General features: G+C 40.2%; 2 protein-coding genes across 2 annotated transcripts; one reads left to right on the forward strand and one right to left on the reverse strand.

Moving 5' to 3' along the window:
- The first annotated feature begins 3,745 nt into the window (after positions 1 to 3,745).
- On the forward strand, positions 3,746 to 12,748 carry LOC118416352 (leucine-rich repeat transmembrane neuronal protein 4-like). The gene is made up of 7 exons (XM_035821444.1): positions 3,746 to 5,384; positions 7,523 to 7,590; positions 7,899 to 7,976; positions 10,054 to 10,280; positions 10,796 to 10,907; positions 11,043 to 11,232; positions 12,696 to 12,748. The coding sequence occupies exons 1-7, from the start codon at positions 3,752 to 3,754 to the stop codon at positions 12,746 to 12,748; spliced, it is 2,361 nt and encodes a 786-aa protein (XP_035677337.1). The 5' UTR covers positions 3,746 to 3,751.
- Positions 12,749 to 14,236: 1,488 nt separating this feature from the next.
- LOC118416353 (endosome/lysosome-associated apoptosis and autophagy regulator family member 2-like) lies at positions 14,237 to 18,246 on the reverse strand. Its single transcript, XM_035821445.1, has 8 exons — positions 18,225 to 18,246; positions 17,821 to 18,029; positions 17,350 to 17,417; positions 16,793 to 16,891; positions 15,875 to 15,964; positions 15,325 to 15,392; positions 14,793 to 14,856; positions 14,237 to 14,324 (listed from the first exon to the last, which is right to left on the reverse strand). Exons 1-8 carry the CDS (start codon positions 18,244 to 18,246, stop codon positions 14,237 to 14,239), a joined length of 708 nt encoding a protein of 235 aa, XP_035677338.1.
- Between the last annotated feature and the right edge of the window lie 386 nt (positions 18,247 to 18,632).

The raw sequence follows: 18,632 nt of genomic DNA on the forward strand, positions 1-18,632 counted from the left end.
TCAGAGCTTTTTCCTCAATCAAAGCCATACCCAAAACAACTTAAGCCCTGTAAAAAAACTTGTGATAAACTTCAAAATGCTGCATTCTATTGTCTCCAGTCCAATACTTAGCGCAGGAACAAGCTTAACATCAGGCAAAAAGTTTGGCAGTTGTGGTGTAGAATTATTAATTGCAATATTCCAAAAAGAGATTTGTGATTTATTGAAGATTCTACTGATTTATAAGGTGGCGTTTGTAATCCTGTTTCTCCAGCCCAGCTAAATGCCTTACATTTCCTGCCTAATGTGCTACAAAAGACAAGTACCATTGAAAGTAGCAAAGATATCATTACACTCATGTATTTCAGTCAGCAGTCTCACTAAAAATACATTGTTTAGTTTATTTGTTGAATATTCTAAACAAACATATGATGAACTGTACATATAATGTAGTATAAGACAAGTGTGTGCATGGGGTCATTAACACTGGATTGTAGATTATGCAGGAATATATAAAAGTTTAGACATATAAAGTGTCACTGTGTTAGTCAATATTTATCCAAGATTTATAATGGCCTTTACATATTTTGTTCTTTTACAAATTACAATCATTATGTACTAGGTATATATATATATATGTATTGCCATAAATATTTGAGACAGAAATGTATATATCTTGAAATTTGGATACTTAGGACCAAATTCCTACCACAATCAAGTTTGAAGTGTCTATGGTGCATTACCATACACCAGCATTGTACTGGATTTTTTGCCTATCTACATATACTGCAGCTCAGATATAGCAATTGTTTACTGAGCAATAAGTGTCTGTAATGCTGATTCAGTTGATGATGCTGAATCAGCAGAATCTGATGATTGATGATCCTACAGTGGATGGATGCATAATGTATGTACAAAACGTACCTGATTGTTTTTTATCTCATGCACATTTATTTGTTGAGGATTTGGCAAAAGGCATTGAAAGTGGTTGATATATAAAGCCGTCATCTTGAAAATCTAGATATAGATATGACACAATAACATTGAATAGGAACACTACATACAAGTTTAGTATTACAATGTAAAAATGCAAATGGCTAACTTGAAGCAATCAATGTAGCAAAATAATTTCCCATCAACAGTAACTAAATTGTCACTTGAGTTTGTTTTCTGGCACTTGCCTCTTTGCATCAATGTAACTGTTGATTTGAAATTCACAGCTTTACAGCTGGCAGGCTTTACATAATATGTACACATGGAACTATGCAACTTCAGCTGTCATATTGAAAGATCATTGTACAGTGTAAAACACTGTAGGTAGGAAAGTTTGGGACTGATGTTTCACAACCAAATCTACAGAATACAAAATATAGTCACCAGGTAGAAGGTAAGAGTCCATTTTAACCCGATCCTAAAACACTTTTTGTAGTTAAAGATGATGTATAATGATCATGTTATAACTTAAAATGTTGCTACCATATAAGGTTTGAGTGTGTGTCACAGATTTTTCGACCTAGTATATGACTAGACTAGGTATGACTTTGATGATTTGTTTCTATCCAGTATTGAAATAAAATTGCACTGTAACCTGTATAGACTGTGTAATACTTAGTTTTACATTGTGCAAAATGTTTTGAATTATTATAATTTCTTACCTTTAAGCATATAGTTCCATTTATTTATTTATTTATTTATTCATCTCAAAACATGTGGGTAGCCCCTTCAACTTGTTTGAAGTTGATTTCCAAGGGGGCCCACTACATAAATAACAAAAACGAAACGTGTAACATTCAGTAAGACAACCAGAGGACAACAAACAATATATACAAATAAACCGAAGCGTCTTTACCAAGAACAGTTGTCGAGGTCACCAAAAAACGTCAACGGTGGAGGTCCATTGATTTAGTTTAAGCAGCACAATCAGACACACACACACACACACACTCAGACACACACACGCACATGCACACACACACACACACATACACTCAGAGACACACATACAAACACTCAAACACATGCACACACACACACACAAACACTCACACGCACACAAGGATGTGCACATCACATTTGTCCATTAGTCACAAAACTTATAACGTACATGCTTCCTTAAAGTTTATAATGGCTACTATTGTGTTTCCCTCATTTGTACACCAACCAAAACGTCTATATCGGTATCAGTGCCTCAGCTTTATTTTCCCCACACTATCAACATCAAGGTATTACTTTCATGTGTTCCCCCTTTTACATTGTCTTTTCCTTGTGAATAGGCCATTCAAGATGTGTGAACTTGAATAGTATTATATTGCAAAGAAAAACAATCTGTGCGTAGATTCGGGGTTTTACACACCTGGTAAGTTACCACCCCACAGGTGTGACTTCCTTTACTGTACTGTCTAAAGTAACTCACAGTTCTGGCCAAGTCCGCACTTCCAACTAAAGGCCACTTCCAGCTGAAGGCCTGGATCAACTTTAAGTCTTGTACATTTCTTCAGGACACCGTGCCTGGGTAAGTCTTCATCTTGATAAATGTTTAGAGGACTCTTCTGTATATACTTGAAAGAAAGCTTACTATTCGCATGCATTGTGGATTTTCTTGTTAGATTGTTACAGCTGTGCATTGTGCAGGTTATAAGTAGGTGCAAGTAGACATCAGAAACACCTGCACAGCTCCAACTTTACCTGCACTAACCTGCATATGCAGGTCCACCGTGCTATTTAGAGTCCTGTAAACACTTCAATGCAGATGTAATATGATGTGCAGTAGTCTAATTTCCAATACTATTAAATTCTACAATAGTTTCAAACAAAAATTCTTTTTGAAAGTGAAAGAGCAACAGTACTGAACTCTAGAATTATTCTTTTCTACTTTTGAAATATCATGTAATCAAAGCCTTGGATTGTGGTTTTCTCTTATAAACAAAATTTGCTACAAATATTAGTATCAGAAAAATGGCTTCTTTATTTTTAAAAAATTACTTAACTAGTAGGTCACTGTTGTAACATGGGTTTTACTCATAACCAAGTTGTGTTATACCATTTCTTGTCAATATGATGTGGAAATACATTTTCATGTGTTGCCAAAATGAAAATATAAAAGAATCATAATTATATTACTATTTTTATTTAAATCAATTTGTCATGACTGCAGTGCATTGAGGCCAGTTCTAATGTCAGTTGGTATATGGGCTGTATAGGGGTTTTTCTTCTTGGACTGGTCCAGAAAAAACGAACCGAAAAAATTCAGTGGACCGATTAGAAAATGAACACTGTCAGATTATACCAGCACTATGGCGGCAGTTGTATTTGACAGTCATTTCTACAGTCAAACTTGGTCTGATTTAACATGGCCAGTTGCTAACATGCAGGTAGGATACTCCAAGAAACAGATTCCTTTGTAGCAAAATGGACCACTGTTTTGAATATTGTTCATTCACAAACAATTACGTCCAGATTTAGGTCTGGACCTGGACCGTACCTGTACTATACCAGTACCCACCCCTATAGGGCCGCTGAACCATTGCAACTTTGATCAAAGGGTGGTATGCTCTCTAAAAATCTTAAGTTTGCTTATAACAAATCTATAATATATAAGATATAACTAAGGACATTGTCAGATTGTAATAAATGCAACCAAAGAAATTGTTCTCATAATTGATTTTGTAATGATAAACTTTTGGCAAATGAGTGAGTGAAAAATTTTTGTCTGAAAAGAAGACTTTATTGTAATGATTTATACCCTTATTCCTGTATCTGGTTAGACACCATCATGTGTGAGAAGCTGCCAGGCATGCTGTTATCCCTTCTGATCATCCTGAAGGTGTTTGGAGCAACAGAAGCTTCCTGCAGTATACATGGTTCTACTAGTGCTGACTGCAGCTACCAACGCCTCACCAGTGTTCCTCAAGACCTGCCGACAGGCATCACTGAACTTTGGTTGCAGGATAATCTAATCAGAACATTAGATCAGTCTGATTTCTCACAGTATGGGAACTTGACACAACTAAATGTAAGGAGCAATCATATTGCAACAATCAATAGTCAAGCATTTTGTAACTTGTCAGATTTAATTCATTTGGATCTTGGTCTTAACCGCCTCTCAAACATTATCACTGACATGTTCACAGGGCTGGGAAACTTGGAGACCCTTTACTTGACCCGTAATGAGATCAGTGATATTCAGGCTGGAACTTTCAATTCAACACCTCAACTGAAAACCTTGTCTCTGAGTAATAATAAGTTAACAAGCCTCAGATCTGACATGTTTACAGGGCTGGGAAACTTGCAGTACCTTTGGCTGTACAATAATGAGATTGGTGACATTCAGGCTGGAACTTTCAGTATGATGTCACAACTAAGAACATTGCGCCTGTATAGTAACAAGTTAACAAGCCTCAGCACTGACATGTTCACAGGGCTGGAAAACTTGGACTGGCTTCACCTCTATGATAATAAGATCAGTGATATTCAGGCTGGAACTTTCAATTCAGCACCAAAACTTACAACCTTTCACCTGCAATACAATAGACTTGCAGTCCTAAAAGCAGAGATTTTTGCAGAACTGTCATCAATCTTTACTGTAAACATCACCAACAACCCCTGGCAGTGTGACTGTAGAATGTTTCCCTTCAGGCAAGAGATGACTGGGTCTTATCCATTTGAAAACCAAATCACATGTGAAGGACCCAGCAACTTCCATGGACAAAAGCTTAAAGATATCAGTCCTGAAGATCTGATATGTGAAAAGCCAGTAATAGTGACTGGCACTGTCACTACAGCAGCCACCACTGACACAGTCACTACTGTAACAGCAGCCACAGCTAGTACACTGGCACCAAAACAACCTCGACCTGCTCCCAGTTTCTCCCTCCCTGTTCTCATTGGGTCTGTGTGTGGCTCAGTAGCAGGTACTCTCATCATTGTTACCATAATTGCTCTCATAATTTGGTGCAAGAGAAGGACCCAGCACTCTCCCTCAGGCCCAACCCCTGCTGTTGTTTTCAGTAATGCCTCAGCAAGTGTCAAAGTCAGTGGGCATGGACAGACAGAGCAAGATAGGGTGCAGCAGTCTACCGGCGAATCCTTGACTGCCAGAAACTCAGAACACAGCCTAGGGCATCCTGACTCTCATGCGGGTCTTGAGTACGAAGATGTTTTACTGCCAACAAGGGACACAGGGCCTAGCCATGCAAATCTGAGGCAACAGCCAGCTGAATACCAGTCCCTTGGACCCAGCCACCAACCAGCTGAATACCAGTCCCTCCAACCCAGCCAACCACCAGCTGAATACCAGTCCCTCGTACCAAACAGAAACAGAGTTCCCAGTGACGAGCTCCCCCCACTTCCCCCTTCCCAAAACCAGACCAACAGGGAACTAACTGGCATCCATGACACCCAACACTGTAACTACCTATCCCTCAAGAAATAAATAAAAAAATGAGCCATTATAAAGACTAAAAGTTAGTCAATGTCATTCCCAGACTATTGGTCTATTATAAGCCCATGGAATCCTACCACAGGAGGCTTGTCCACTGGTAGCACTGCGTTTTCAACTTAGAGTGACCCAATACGTTTTCTCATAAGTGCTGAGTGCAAAGCAGAAAAAACAGTTTCATTGTAACATCTTTTAAGTCTTTGGGATGAACCAAGCTGGGTTTCAGTTCATTTCAGCCTGGGTTTGAATGTTACAAATTCACAAGGAACACTATATGAGTATATCCATTAGACTATTGCCAAGACCTACATATACCTACATTGTATCTAGCCAGTCTCTTGACCTCCAGGTTGTTGTGGGGAGGGGGGAGGTAATATATGAAGTCTCCAGGCTTGACTATCTCATTACTTATGTAGAAGTCTTCAAAAGACTAACAAGTGATGATTAAGGTTAAGCAGAATCCGCAAGACTGAACATTTATAGTAAAGACATAAAGAACAGTTGTTTTGAAAATTACATGGCACATTACTTAAAAACTTGTATATCAACCTTAAACTAGTATAACTTAGAGAGATTTGTTTCGTTCATTGGAGGTCTTTGTACATATTAATGTTTTCATTGATACTAAATAAACATCTATTGTAAGTCATTCATAATGAGGTATGAATGATGCATATTAACTCTTTGTACCCAGTTACTGAACAATTACCAGCCAATATTCAAATCTCTGAGGTATAACTGATGCATAATGTGTCATACAAACTCTAAAAATACAAATCCACTATTATAATATTAAAACTTTTTACAATCACCAATCACTTTACATAGTAGATGGTTTTACGTACTAGTATATTTAAAAAAAACTTATAACAGTGTGTAGTCAAGATTAGATTTTGCAAAGATCATTGTACTGCTCAACGACTGTGGTTTTTTTTTATTATTTTGATATTATTTTGTGTGATATCATGAAATATTTACTAAATGACCAGTCACCATATTTTGTTATTTGTTATTGTTTTCTTTAGCATTTATAATCTCTGTTTGTGTATGGCAGAGATCAGTAGGATTTTCCATTTTTGTTGTTTCAAGGTTTATGTTATATTATATTGTGAATGACATTGACCAAACAAATTCAAATCCACTGCTGGGAAGGGTGAGCTTTGTCATGTAGGTCTTTATCTTTTAAAAAGTGATACATGAATCTAAGTGATATTTGATTCTACAATTGGCTTTTGTGTAACAGTGTTTCAGGTTAATGTACAGTTCAACCACAATTATGTAATCATTTGCTATTTTGAGAATCATTGTTTTGTGTGAGATTATAACATGTATTCAGACCAATCTCGATACTTGTTGTTTTTTCTAACAATAATAAAATTCTAATTATATTATGCTGCAGATTTTTGTTTGTTTGATGGATCAACAAGAATCTGACATGTTCATCAGTTTATGTTTGGAATATTAGCATGCCCACAATGGCCTATCTACAGGTGCAGTAACTATGTTTAATTTGCATAATATTAATTTACACTCTAAAGCATGTTTGCAGTTTTTTGTTTCTTCCATTTTTACATCAAACAAAACTATTTCCAATTCTAAGGTGAAGCAAACAATTACAAATTGCTGCAAATTGCACAGTGAGCTTTGGTCTAGCTATTACTACCAACATCATGGGCACGACTTTCACCTCTTCCCAACATACTTACTAAGGTATCGCCCATCATCATCATCCTATCGTTCCGTGCCAGTACTGCAGCCAAGCCACTGCCTTCTCATTAGCTTCTAGCAGGTCCCAGTTTGAGATGTTAGGGCCTAATACACAGTCCCGTGTAATGTGTCCCATAGTTTGGGTAGGATGACCGCAACGACACTCAGCTGGGTTCACCTGTCCCCATTTCAGTAGGTTTCAGTAGGTACCGCCCATGTAAACAGACCAGTCAAGGAAACAGATTGAGGTAATTGCCCACTTGAATGGAGTTTATGATACAAAGCAAAAACCCACAGCACAGTTACTGAGTACAGGGATTGGTCACGCAAGGTACCACCCTCCACAGCTGCGACTTTCTTGGCTACTTCATACATTTGATATTAAAGTCTTCCATCCAGGTGTGCACTCCCAGCTGAAGGTTACTTATGCCTGCTGTACGGACATTTCTTCAGGACACTGTCCCTGGGTAAGTCTTCATCAGTATCTAAAGCATTATGTTTGAGATTCTTCTGCTTCCAGTGAAAGCTTAATTATAATTCACATGAGTTACAACAACAGCCGAAGCCAAATTCTATTCTTTTTATGCTCATGTTTCCTTGTCAGAAAGGAACCCAAATAGAATACTTTCTAGTACCATGTACATTTGTAAGTCACAGAGCAGCAAAGGGGGTACTGCAGGGGTTATCATCATGATAAATATAAAACAATAAAAAAACAAGATACAAAATTCTTTTTAAAAGGTTGTTGAGCAGCAATTTGTATTTTACACTGCAGGAACTACAGGAGAAGGAAGGTCTTTCATCAGTTCTTGACAAGAAGGCCACAGACTTACTGTCAAGCTTAAACTTTATGGTAAATTAGTCCTTTTCTATATAAGACAATGCGAGTCTACATACCACTCAATTTAGGAACTTAACAAATGTATGCAAGTTTAATGTATGTGGTGAAGTATTCTTAAGTTCAAAAGACTAGACAAGTTGACTTTGAGATCACAAATTAAAACAGAGCCAGTTTTTTTTCTAAAATTTCTAAGCTCAGATTAGACTACATTTTGTCATGAACAAATTGATAACTGGATGGTAGCAGGATTAAAACCTGTTAAAACCTGTCCCCCTACTTCTCCGTTACTAATGGGGTACGGCAGGGTAGCCTCCTTTCCCTACTCTCCAAGCAGAGGTCGAATCGCGCAGATATCGCGCTCTTCCTACGAGGAGCGGCTCTGTATTTTTTTCTGACTACTACTATATCTACGCGACTCGACCTCTGCTTGGAGAGTATCCTTTCCCCATATCTATCTAACTTGTATATTGATGATTTGAGTGTAAGGCTTAACAATGCCACGGTTGGTTGTTATGTAGGCGGTATGTCCCAGTATTAAGTCTCTTCAGAGATTAGTAGGGATATGCGAAGAGGTTAGTCTTGAAAACGACATATTGTTTAATATTGAAAAAACATGTTGTATGTATTTTCCCTGTGCTCGTCTGTTACTTCAGTATCCAGCACCTCATGTAAGACTCTATGGTGCGAGTCTGAAGTATGTGACCTCATTTGTTTACCTTGGTATACATTTAAACCCTACGCTTCACGATGACGACTGTGTACGTGCGCAGATGAAGAGTCTGTCTAGTCGTGCCAATTGTATAAATCGCAAGTTCTCCCTTTGTTCTCCTCCTGTTAAGAAAAACTTGTTTATGGCGTACTGTGGCCAAATATATATATGGCGCGCAATTAGGGAACTCCGTCAGTGCGGGTGCCCTTTCCAAGTGCAGGGTCGCTTACAATAACAGTTTCTGAATTATTATGAATCTTCCACGACGATGTAGCGCCAGTGCTATGTTTGTGTACCATTCTACTGAAAGTTTTTAAACTAGGCGAAGGAGGGTTTGTTTAACTCTTTCCTGCAAAGATTAATGTCCTCCAATAACACTATTGTCAAACGCTTAGTGTCTTCAGACTTGTTATACAGAAACACGACTTCTTTCGGAACTGTTACGGCTTACTGTACATATAGAGGTTTTTAATGTATAAATTATGTATGTATCTTTTGTGTAACTATGGGTTTCTTTTTAACCTGAAATAAAGAATAAAGAAAAATTATTATTTTCTTTAAATTCTCGATACATACTAATTCTTACTAAGGGTCTCGACCATGTGAACAAAGCAGTCACGGGGGGTATAATCCAGTAGTATCCACAGGCAGGTACATGTAATAGTCAAGGAAATTGGGCACTTGAATAGAATTTATAATACAAGGGAAAACACAAAAATTTTTGTTCAAGGGTTGTAAAGTTCAAAACACTCATTGCCTTTGAGTTCAAAACACTCATTGCCTTTGAGATCACAAATTAAAACAGAGTGACTGACATGACAATTGTGTTTTTACAAAATGTTGATGACATATAGTATACAAGATATTGTATTATAGAAGAAATTGCTAAGTAAACACTTTACTTCCAACACTGGATTAAACTATAGGAACTTACCCTCTAAATTTTCGGTCAAACTCAGTCGACCTTGTTCACAGAATGACCTTTCTATCTCCAGCAGTGATGTCAGGAATACACCACTTTTGCAGGAGGGGGTCATAAGTATCAGAACTTTCATGCTATGATACAGTATGTTTAAGTCTCTGTGGTGAGATGCATTTTCAGTTGTATTGTAACTCTTTTTCTCATATGATGGGGACAATGCAGTTTCATGTGATGCAACTAAGAGGATTCCATTGGCATGACACACTGCAATACACTGCAATTATATTCAGTCTGGTAAATATTAACAAGATTTTCATCATCAAGATTTTCCAGATATTTATTATTTCTTATTTGGAAAATATATTGTCAATGGAAATTTTGTGCTTAGAGAGGTCTTGTGCATATTAATTGATTTATGTTAATGATTTATAGTCTAGTAAGGCTTGTTTCTGTACTAGGGCACAGAGACCATCATGGGTGAGAAGCTGCCAGGGATGCTGTTATCCCTTCTGATCATCCTGAAGGGGTTTGGAGCAACAGAAGCTTCCTGCAGCATAAATGGTTCTTCTGCTGACTGCAGCAACCAGGGCATCACCAGTGTTCCTCAGAACCTGCCGGCAAGCATCACTGAACTTGATTTGAGGAATAATCTAATCACAACATTAAGTCAGTCTGATTTCTCACAGTATGGGAACTTGACACATCTACATATATCCAGCAATCGTATAGCTACAATCAATAGCCAAGCATTCTATAACTTGTCAGATTTGATTGTTTTGTATCTTTTTGTGAACCGCCTGTCAAACCTCAGATCTAACATGTTTACAGGGCTGGGAAACTTGGAGACCCTTAGCTTGCACAATAATGAGATCAGTGATATTCAGACTGGAACTTTCAATCCAACACCAAAACTGAGAAGCTTGGCCCTGGACGGTAACAAGTTAACAAACCCCCGATCTGACATGTTTACAGGGCTGGGAAACTTGAGGTACATTTAATCGGTAATAAGATGGGTGATATTCAGGCTGGAACTTTCAATTCACCACCACAACTGAGAGATCTTATGCTGTATGGTAACAAGTTAATACACCTCAGATCTGACATGTTCATAGGGCTGGGAAACTTGCAGGACCTTAGGCTGTACAATAATGAGATCAGTGATATTCAGGCTGGAACTTTCAATTCAACACCTCAACTAAGAATCTTGTCCCTGGGTAATAACAAGTTAACAAACCTCGGGTCTGACATGTTTACAGGGCTGGGAAACTTGCAGGACCTTAGGCTGTACAATAATGAGATCAGTGATATTCAGGTTGGAACTTTCAACCCAATGCCACAACTGAGAACCTTACACCTTCGTTTCAATAGATTTGAAGTCCTAAAAGCAGAGATGTTTGCAATACTGTCATCAATCTCTACTGTTAACATTGACAACAACCCCTGGCAGTGTGACTGTAGGATGCTTCCCTTCAGGCAAGAGATGACTGGGTCACATTCATTTGAAAACCAAATCACATGTGAAGGACCAAGCAACTTCCATGGTCAAAAGCTTAAAGATATCAGTCCTGAAGATCTGATCTGTGAAGAGCCAACAATAGTGAGGTTTGTGAGGGGTGACAATAACACAGTGGTAGAGGGTGGGACACTCCATTTGCTGTGTGAAGCTTCAGGAATCCCCACACCAGACATCACAGTCACCCTCCCATCTGGACTGAATGTAACTGTTGAGTCAGGCGGGAGAGTGACTGTGGAAGTGAATGGTACCATCACAGTGACCACAGTCAATGTTACTGCAGCAGATGCTGGTCTGTACGTCTGTATTGCAGCAAGTCCAGTTGGCTCAACTTTTGCCACCCTGGTTGTAACTGTCCAAGTGAATGTGGCCACAACTGGCACAGTTACTACAGAGGCTACAACTGGTACAGTCACTACAGCAGCCACAACTGGTACAGTCACTACAGCAGCCATAACTGGTACAGTCACTACCGAGGCCACAACTGGTACAGTCACTACAGAGGCCACAACTGGTACAGCTGCAGTCACTATAGCAGACACAACTGGTACAGTCACTACAGCAGCCACAACTGGTACAGTCACTACAGCGGACACAACTGGTACGGCCACAACTGGTACAGTCACAACAGCAGCCACAACTGGTACAGTCACTACAGCAGCCACAACTGTTACAGTCACTACAGCAGCCACAACTGGTACAGTCACTACAGAGGCCACAACTGGTACAGTCACTACAGAGGCCACAACTGGTACAGTCACTACAGAGGCCACAACTGGTACAGTCACTACAGAGGCCACAACTGGTACAGGCACTACAGCAGCCACAACCGGTATAGTCACTACAGCAGCCACAACTGGTACAGTCACTACAGCAGCCACAACTGGTACAGGCACTACAGCAGCCACAACTGGTACAGTCACTACAGCAGCCACAACTGGTACAGTCACTACAGCAGACACAACTGGTACAGTCACTACAGCAGACACAACTGGTACAGTCACTACAGCAGCCACAACTGGTACAGTCACTACAGCGGACACAACTGGTACGGCCACAACTGGTACAGTCACAACAGCAGCCACAACTGGTACAGTCACTACAGAGGCCAAAACTGGTATAGTCACTACAGCAGACACAACTGGTACAGTCACTACAGCAGACACAACTGGTACAGTCACTACAGCAGACACAACTAGTACAGTCACTACAGCAACCACAACTGATACAGTCACTAAAGTGGCACCAACTGGTAGAGTCATTACAGAGGCCATAACTGGTACAGTCACTACAGAGGCAACAACTGGTACAGACACAGTGGCACCAAACCAACCTCAACCTGCTCCCAGTTTCTCCCTCCCTGTTCTCATTGGCTGAGACTGTATGTGGTGGAGTAGCAGGTTCTGTCCTTGTTGGCACCATCATTCTCACAATCTGGCGAGTGAGGAAGACCCAGAACCCCCCCTCCGGCCCAACCCCCCCAGTTGTGTTCAGTAATGCCTCAACAAGTGTCACAATCGTTGGGCATGGACAAACAGGGAAAGGAAGGACAAAAGCTACAAATGAATACTTTGATCCTTATGCCAGAAACTCAGAACAAATCCCAGGGCATCCTGCCTCTCAGGATCATGAGTAATTGAAACTATTTTACTGGCAACAAGAAAGGTAGGACCTAATGGTGTAGGTTTGAGGCAACCTTCTGAATACCAGTCCCTTGGACCCAACAGAAGCAGAGTTCCACGTGATGAGCTTCCCCAAGTTCCCCCTACCGTAACAGGACCAACTTGCGCCCATGACACCCAACACTTTTATCAACCCTTAAAGAAAAAATATTAAATGGCTGCCATTCTAAAAACTACAAGCTGTTAAAAATCCTTCTTACACCTTTTGGTTAGCCTGACTAAATTAAGTTCCTAAGTGGCCAACCTAACAGTTGCCGGTAATGGTCAATTAATCCCTGTCAGCTTCAGAGATGCAGTGTAAACACAATGTACAAGCTAACCTTTTGGTATACATATATTAGAGAATACAACAAAATATTTTATATGACTTTTGTATGACCCAGCCAGGTCCAATGTTTCCATTTGAACGGGAATTTAACTACTAATTCAGACTGAGGCAAAAAATTTAATGATGGATATTAAATCTGTGTAACAATTGAAGAACAGGATGAGCATAGAAAGTTATGTTACATATCTTGGCCTATCAACTATACATACTGACATACATGTACGATATTCAATACAGTGCTGTAGATTGTATATATATACTAAGACTAAGTGGTGTGACATTGTACAGCCCAACCATAATATGATTGTGTGATCAATAAATAATGAATGTTTTTTCACTATATACTAGGCTAAGCTTCTTTTTTTTTTGAGTGAGATTATCAAATCATTTCAACCAGTCCAGATATTTGTGTTATTTCTTGTAGTTGTTGTTGTTTTCTAATTATGTACTTACTAGTCTAGCATTGTGTTACATATCTTTAATGAGTGGTGTAAACGAATCTCAGACGTTGAAGTTCTGCAGCTAGACTCAACTGAGATCATCTGTATTGCAGAGTGGGTGCATAAACATTCTTTAGTTTGGGTGTATTCTTTTATTTACTAACTACAATACAGACCTAATTGATGTAAATGTAACATTGATCTACATGGCATGTAAATTCAAATTCAAATATCTTTATTTGTTAATTTGTTAATTTTTTTATTACATCTTTTAGAGTTGAATTTGAACTTAACAATAGGAACAACATACTTTATACAGACATCTTAATAAGGTTTAATTTGAAACATTCATGTTAAGGGTGTCAAGGATGCTGGTATGTCATATACAAGTAATGGAAAAATAAATGTTATCGTGTGCTTATGGTTACCTGACCGACTCTTCGTCTAAGTCCATTCACTGGTAGCGATGTATGTGTTTACCTACCATACTTTCTCAAATGCTGAGAATCAATGCAGAATTATATGAAAGGCTTTAGTATGACTTAGCCAGACATCAAACTCACGACCTGCTGACTGTAACTGTCGACCTCTGATTCTACTATCTGGCCATTGCCCCAACAGTTCACAAGACAACTAGCTTCATCATGTTAAACAGTGTACCAATGGAAAAAGTGACACCTACCCCTTCAGCCCACTCAGGTCAAACTTGTGCCCATTCTCATCAGTGTAGGTGCAGTCACTGAAGCAGGCCGTCCTGTCTTCATTACTGAAATATAGGCACGTCATACTTGGTGAGAACACACTTAGTTTCAATAACTTGCCATAAAATTGGGAAATAATACTCACCCCAGTAATATGTATCTGATTTAGTGAATGAGACCATCAGAATGAAATTCAATTCAATGTAAATTCTAGCTTTTTCTTTCATGAAAAGTCTCAGGTTCAAGGATACTTTGCAATTCCATATCATACATAAGATTAGCCAAGTGCAGCACAATGCTGTGAATCTTCGATCTTTTATGGTGGCGTTATTGTAAATAATTCTCCATCCTGACTATGTCTCCCTTGCAATAATGTCACTACTGGACTGCAGAATTGTTTTATCTGTGAATCCAAAACACTTCAAAAACCTGTTCCATCCTACTGCAAAACAAATTTTGAAGTAGAATGATTCACAGCACTACAACATAAATCCTTTAGGCACACTGAAGGATGAAGACACAGCATGGCTTACCTGGTGGTCCCCTCGCTGCAGGGCACACAGGGGCCGTCAGCAGCACCGAAGTTCAGGTACGTTCCTACAGGTCACAGGAACAAGTCAACCAACAATGGCATGTAAATCTGTACACTACACAGTCAAGTCGTGTACTGCTCAAATTGACTCAGACTCAAGTATCCCTTAGACTGTTTCCAGCCCCTGAACAGGCCCCTGTGCTAGAACTTGATAGATAATATCAAGTCGGGGGGTCTGGCTTTCAGGCTAACAGGGCGGCAGTATCAACTTCTAATTTTATAGAAACAAATGATTTTTCTTAAGTTTCCAGATTTATGGTTAGGTCATTGTATCTGTATCTGTATCTGTATCTGTATCCGTTTGGCATAACACACCAGCTTCTGTATTTGTATTTATATAACCGGTATAACCGCCGTTTGGCATAACACACCAGCTTCTGTATTTGTATCTATATAACCGGTATAACCGCCGTTCGGCATAACACACCAGCTTCGCAGGCATGCGGTGCGGCAGTTGATTAGAAAGACCTTACCTCTGGGGCACTGCTCACAAGTGTTGGTGTCTGGGTTGGCAAAAAAGCCCTTCTTACATGGGATACACCTGTGGAAAAATCAGTATACATTGTAAACAGTCTCTTAGTAATGTATCCTGGACTTACATCATGTACAGAATGCATATTATATGAGTCCATTTTGCTAAGAACGTTTAAGAACAATTATTTGCCTATAATTATTACATTGTAACAAAACAATTTGAGAAATATTTGATTGATCAATAAATGACAAACTGCATGATTTAATAAATATTCCAGTTGTACTTACACAACAGGCACTGCAAACAAACTGAATTGATCAGGCCATGGCAGGAAACTCCATTGTCTAATGAGACTGAAGGACCACTGCCAACAACAACCTACACAACGTATGTCTTGATCATAGTTTAAGGAGTTGTCTAGTACGGTAACCCTTACCTGGCATGCTTACTGCCCTGGGTACAGGCAGTACAGGACGACTAACACTTTCAAGCCTGGTTAGAGCAAGAGCTCGACCAATGTAAAGTAAGTACAACTAAATCACCCTTACCTGGCGTTCTCACTGCCCTGAGGACAGGCAGTACAGGATGATGCTCCCCCATCCACTGTGTTGGTCACATTGATCATGTAGATACGAGCCCTGGAACAAAATAATGTCAGATAATTTTACACAGTTGCGTAGTAGCAAAAATTCAGCCAAGGATGAACTATCAATCAGAAACTAGCATGACACTCTAAGCACAGCGTCTACCCCAAAGCTGATAATCATTTGTCAAACTATGATCTTTAAGACAATAAGACCACTAAAGGTAGGTGAAAATAAGTTTAGTCCCATAGCTTTTTAAGACACTAACTTAAGGGCAGTTGGTTGATATCCACTGTGTCTAGAGCATGATATTGAAAGGAGGAGCCCATCCCTCTCCTTCCACCACATTTTACCCCCAACAAAGTCAGGTACCCAATTTTACACAAGGGTGGAGTGAGGAATGTCATGTTAAGTGCTCTTTCCAACATCAACTGCATGTTGGGACATAAAAGGTTTGTCCTGCGTTCAATAGTTGAAACGATCAGGGGAAACACTGGAGAAACACACCCAGCAGAAGAGGCTATATCCCCTGCATGTGTGTATCTTTTTTCCCTAGTCATAGGGTTCTTTATGTCTGCTTTGGAGGATATATATCCAGAAGTTTTCCTTATCACCAATTAGAGATTGTGATTCCAATGTGTTTCTCATGAGTTCCATGGTAATCAATGAGGAGAGCGTATCAGACAGAAGGCTGGCAGGTTCTTGTGTTTCTGTGGGTGGAGCAATTGGTTATGGGTATTAGCTATGTTTTCCAGTAGTTTTCACATGTGTATCCTTCAGTCATACATTGGAATCACAATAGTGTCCCAGTATGTGTCTATTGTATGACTGAGCTTTGTCACTACAAAAACCAAGATGCGTTCAGACTTCAGAGAGACTTACATGTCAGTAGGGAAGTTCTGCTGGTTCTCCCCGAACACCTCGTCTGTCTTCTGGAACGCCCAGGTGAAGGTCATGGCGTCCTGCGCTGAGATCACGAAGCTGCCAAGGTCAAGAACATGGAGGTCAGGCTTGTAGCACAGACTACCAGTTTCTCACAAATTGTACATCTTAAGCCTTGTATTTGACAAAAAAAGATCTATCTCCATAACAATGTTTTCATTATTGGGTGGGCCAACTACATGTACACTCTGGCTGGAACTGCAAGGAGTTTACGATTGGCGTATATTATACCTTTATTGTGCTTAAATCGCAAGGGTCTGAAGTGAAGTGAGGAAAGGTTTGCGAAGTGCCTTTCCAAAGGGCACAAGATCATATGTACCCAGGACCTCTGGGCTATGGGCTCAGCACCTTGATGTTTTGCCACATCACCCCACTTCAATGTTTGTATATATTAATCGAGTGTCTACCAGCGATATCCCTTTGGTTCGATTGTTATGCACACTTCCTAAGTATTTGTACATATCAACACTGACCAAAGAAACACAGCAGAATCTCACCTGTACTGCTGCTTGCTCTGGGCTCCACTCCAACTTTCAATCACCTTGGTGCCACGCCCCTCAATTTCCTAATGAATGGAGACCCACAGTCAGTATTGGAGCCATGATGACTAAGATATTGGGCCAGTAGTAGGACAAGTTCAACACAATAACATATATTGCACTTGTTCACAATGGAGTTGACACCAAAATATTCAAACTAATGTAATGTTTAGAATATGTATCTTCTAAAGCACAAGAATATGAAGACAAGGCGACAGCTGCCCACTGCCATGTCAGGGACCTCAGCAGCACTATGAAGACCTTTTATTGTACATTTTTGCCCAACTGAGCTAAGTACAGGTCACCACAAAGACAAAATACTGAATAGTACTACTACTACTACCAGGGTTCCAGCATGCCAGCTCAGGACTGACTAATACTATTTATTCATTGGAACACGATAATCACAATACAAAGAAACCCTCTCACCTGCATGAAGAAGAGCTGGCAGCCGGACGTACAGGCGGTGTCGAACACGAAGGTGATGCGGCCGAACTCGCCGGGCGCGCCGGGGACCTGGTCACGGAACCCCTCCGTCCTCAGCGCGAGCACGAGGTACGCATCGTCAGCGTTCCCCACCCCTGAGTGGATGTGATCCCCGGCCAACTCCCAACCTCGGGTGGAGGCACAGCCACGCACTGGAGAATGAAAGATAATTAAGGGTTAATGACTGAGTAAAACTAACGAGTAAGCGAAGCGGAAGCGCGAGGCATTGTCAGCATTCCCCACCCCGGAGTGGATGTGGTCTCCGGCCAACTCCCAACCTCGGGTGGAGGCACAGCCTCGGACTGGAGAATCAGATAATTAAGGGTTAATCAAGGAATAAAACTAACAATTGAGCAAAGCGCAAGGCATCGTCTGCCTTCCCCACCCCAGAGTGGATGTGGTCTCCGGCCAACTCCCAACCCCTGGTGGAGGCACAGCCACGGACTGGAGAATCAGATATAATCGTAATGATAAATCAGAATAAAACTAACGAGTGAGCGAAGTGTGAGAACGAGATACACGTCATCAGCGTCCCCCACCCCAGAGTGGATGTGGTCTCCGGCCAACTCCCAACCTCGGGTGGAGGCACAGCCCCGGACTGGAGAATGACAGATAATTAAGGGTTTGATGGAAGAACTTCATTGTGTCACCGGACGGATGACTGAACTGAACTGAAAGCTAGGTCATTTTCACCTTAGACAAAATTGGTCTAAAGTGCCTTTCCCAAAAGGCACAATATCTTGTAGCCCTAATCG

This window comes from Branchiostoma floridae, chromosome 5 (assembly GCF_000003815.2).
Source record: "Branchiostoma floridae strain S238N-H82 chromosome 5, Bfl_VNyyK, whole genome shotgun sequence".
Lineage (NCBI taxonomy): Eukaryota > Metazoa > Chordata > Leptocardii > Amphioxiformes > Branchiostomatidae > Branchiostoma > Branchiostoma floridae.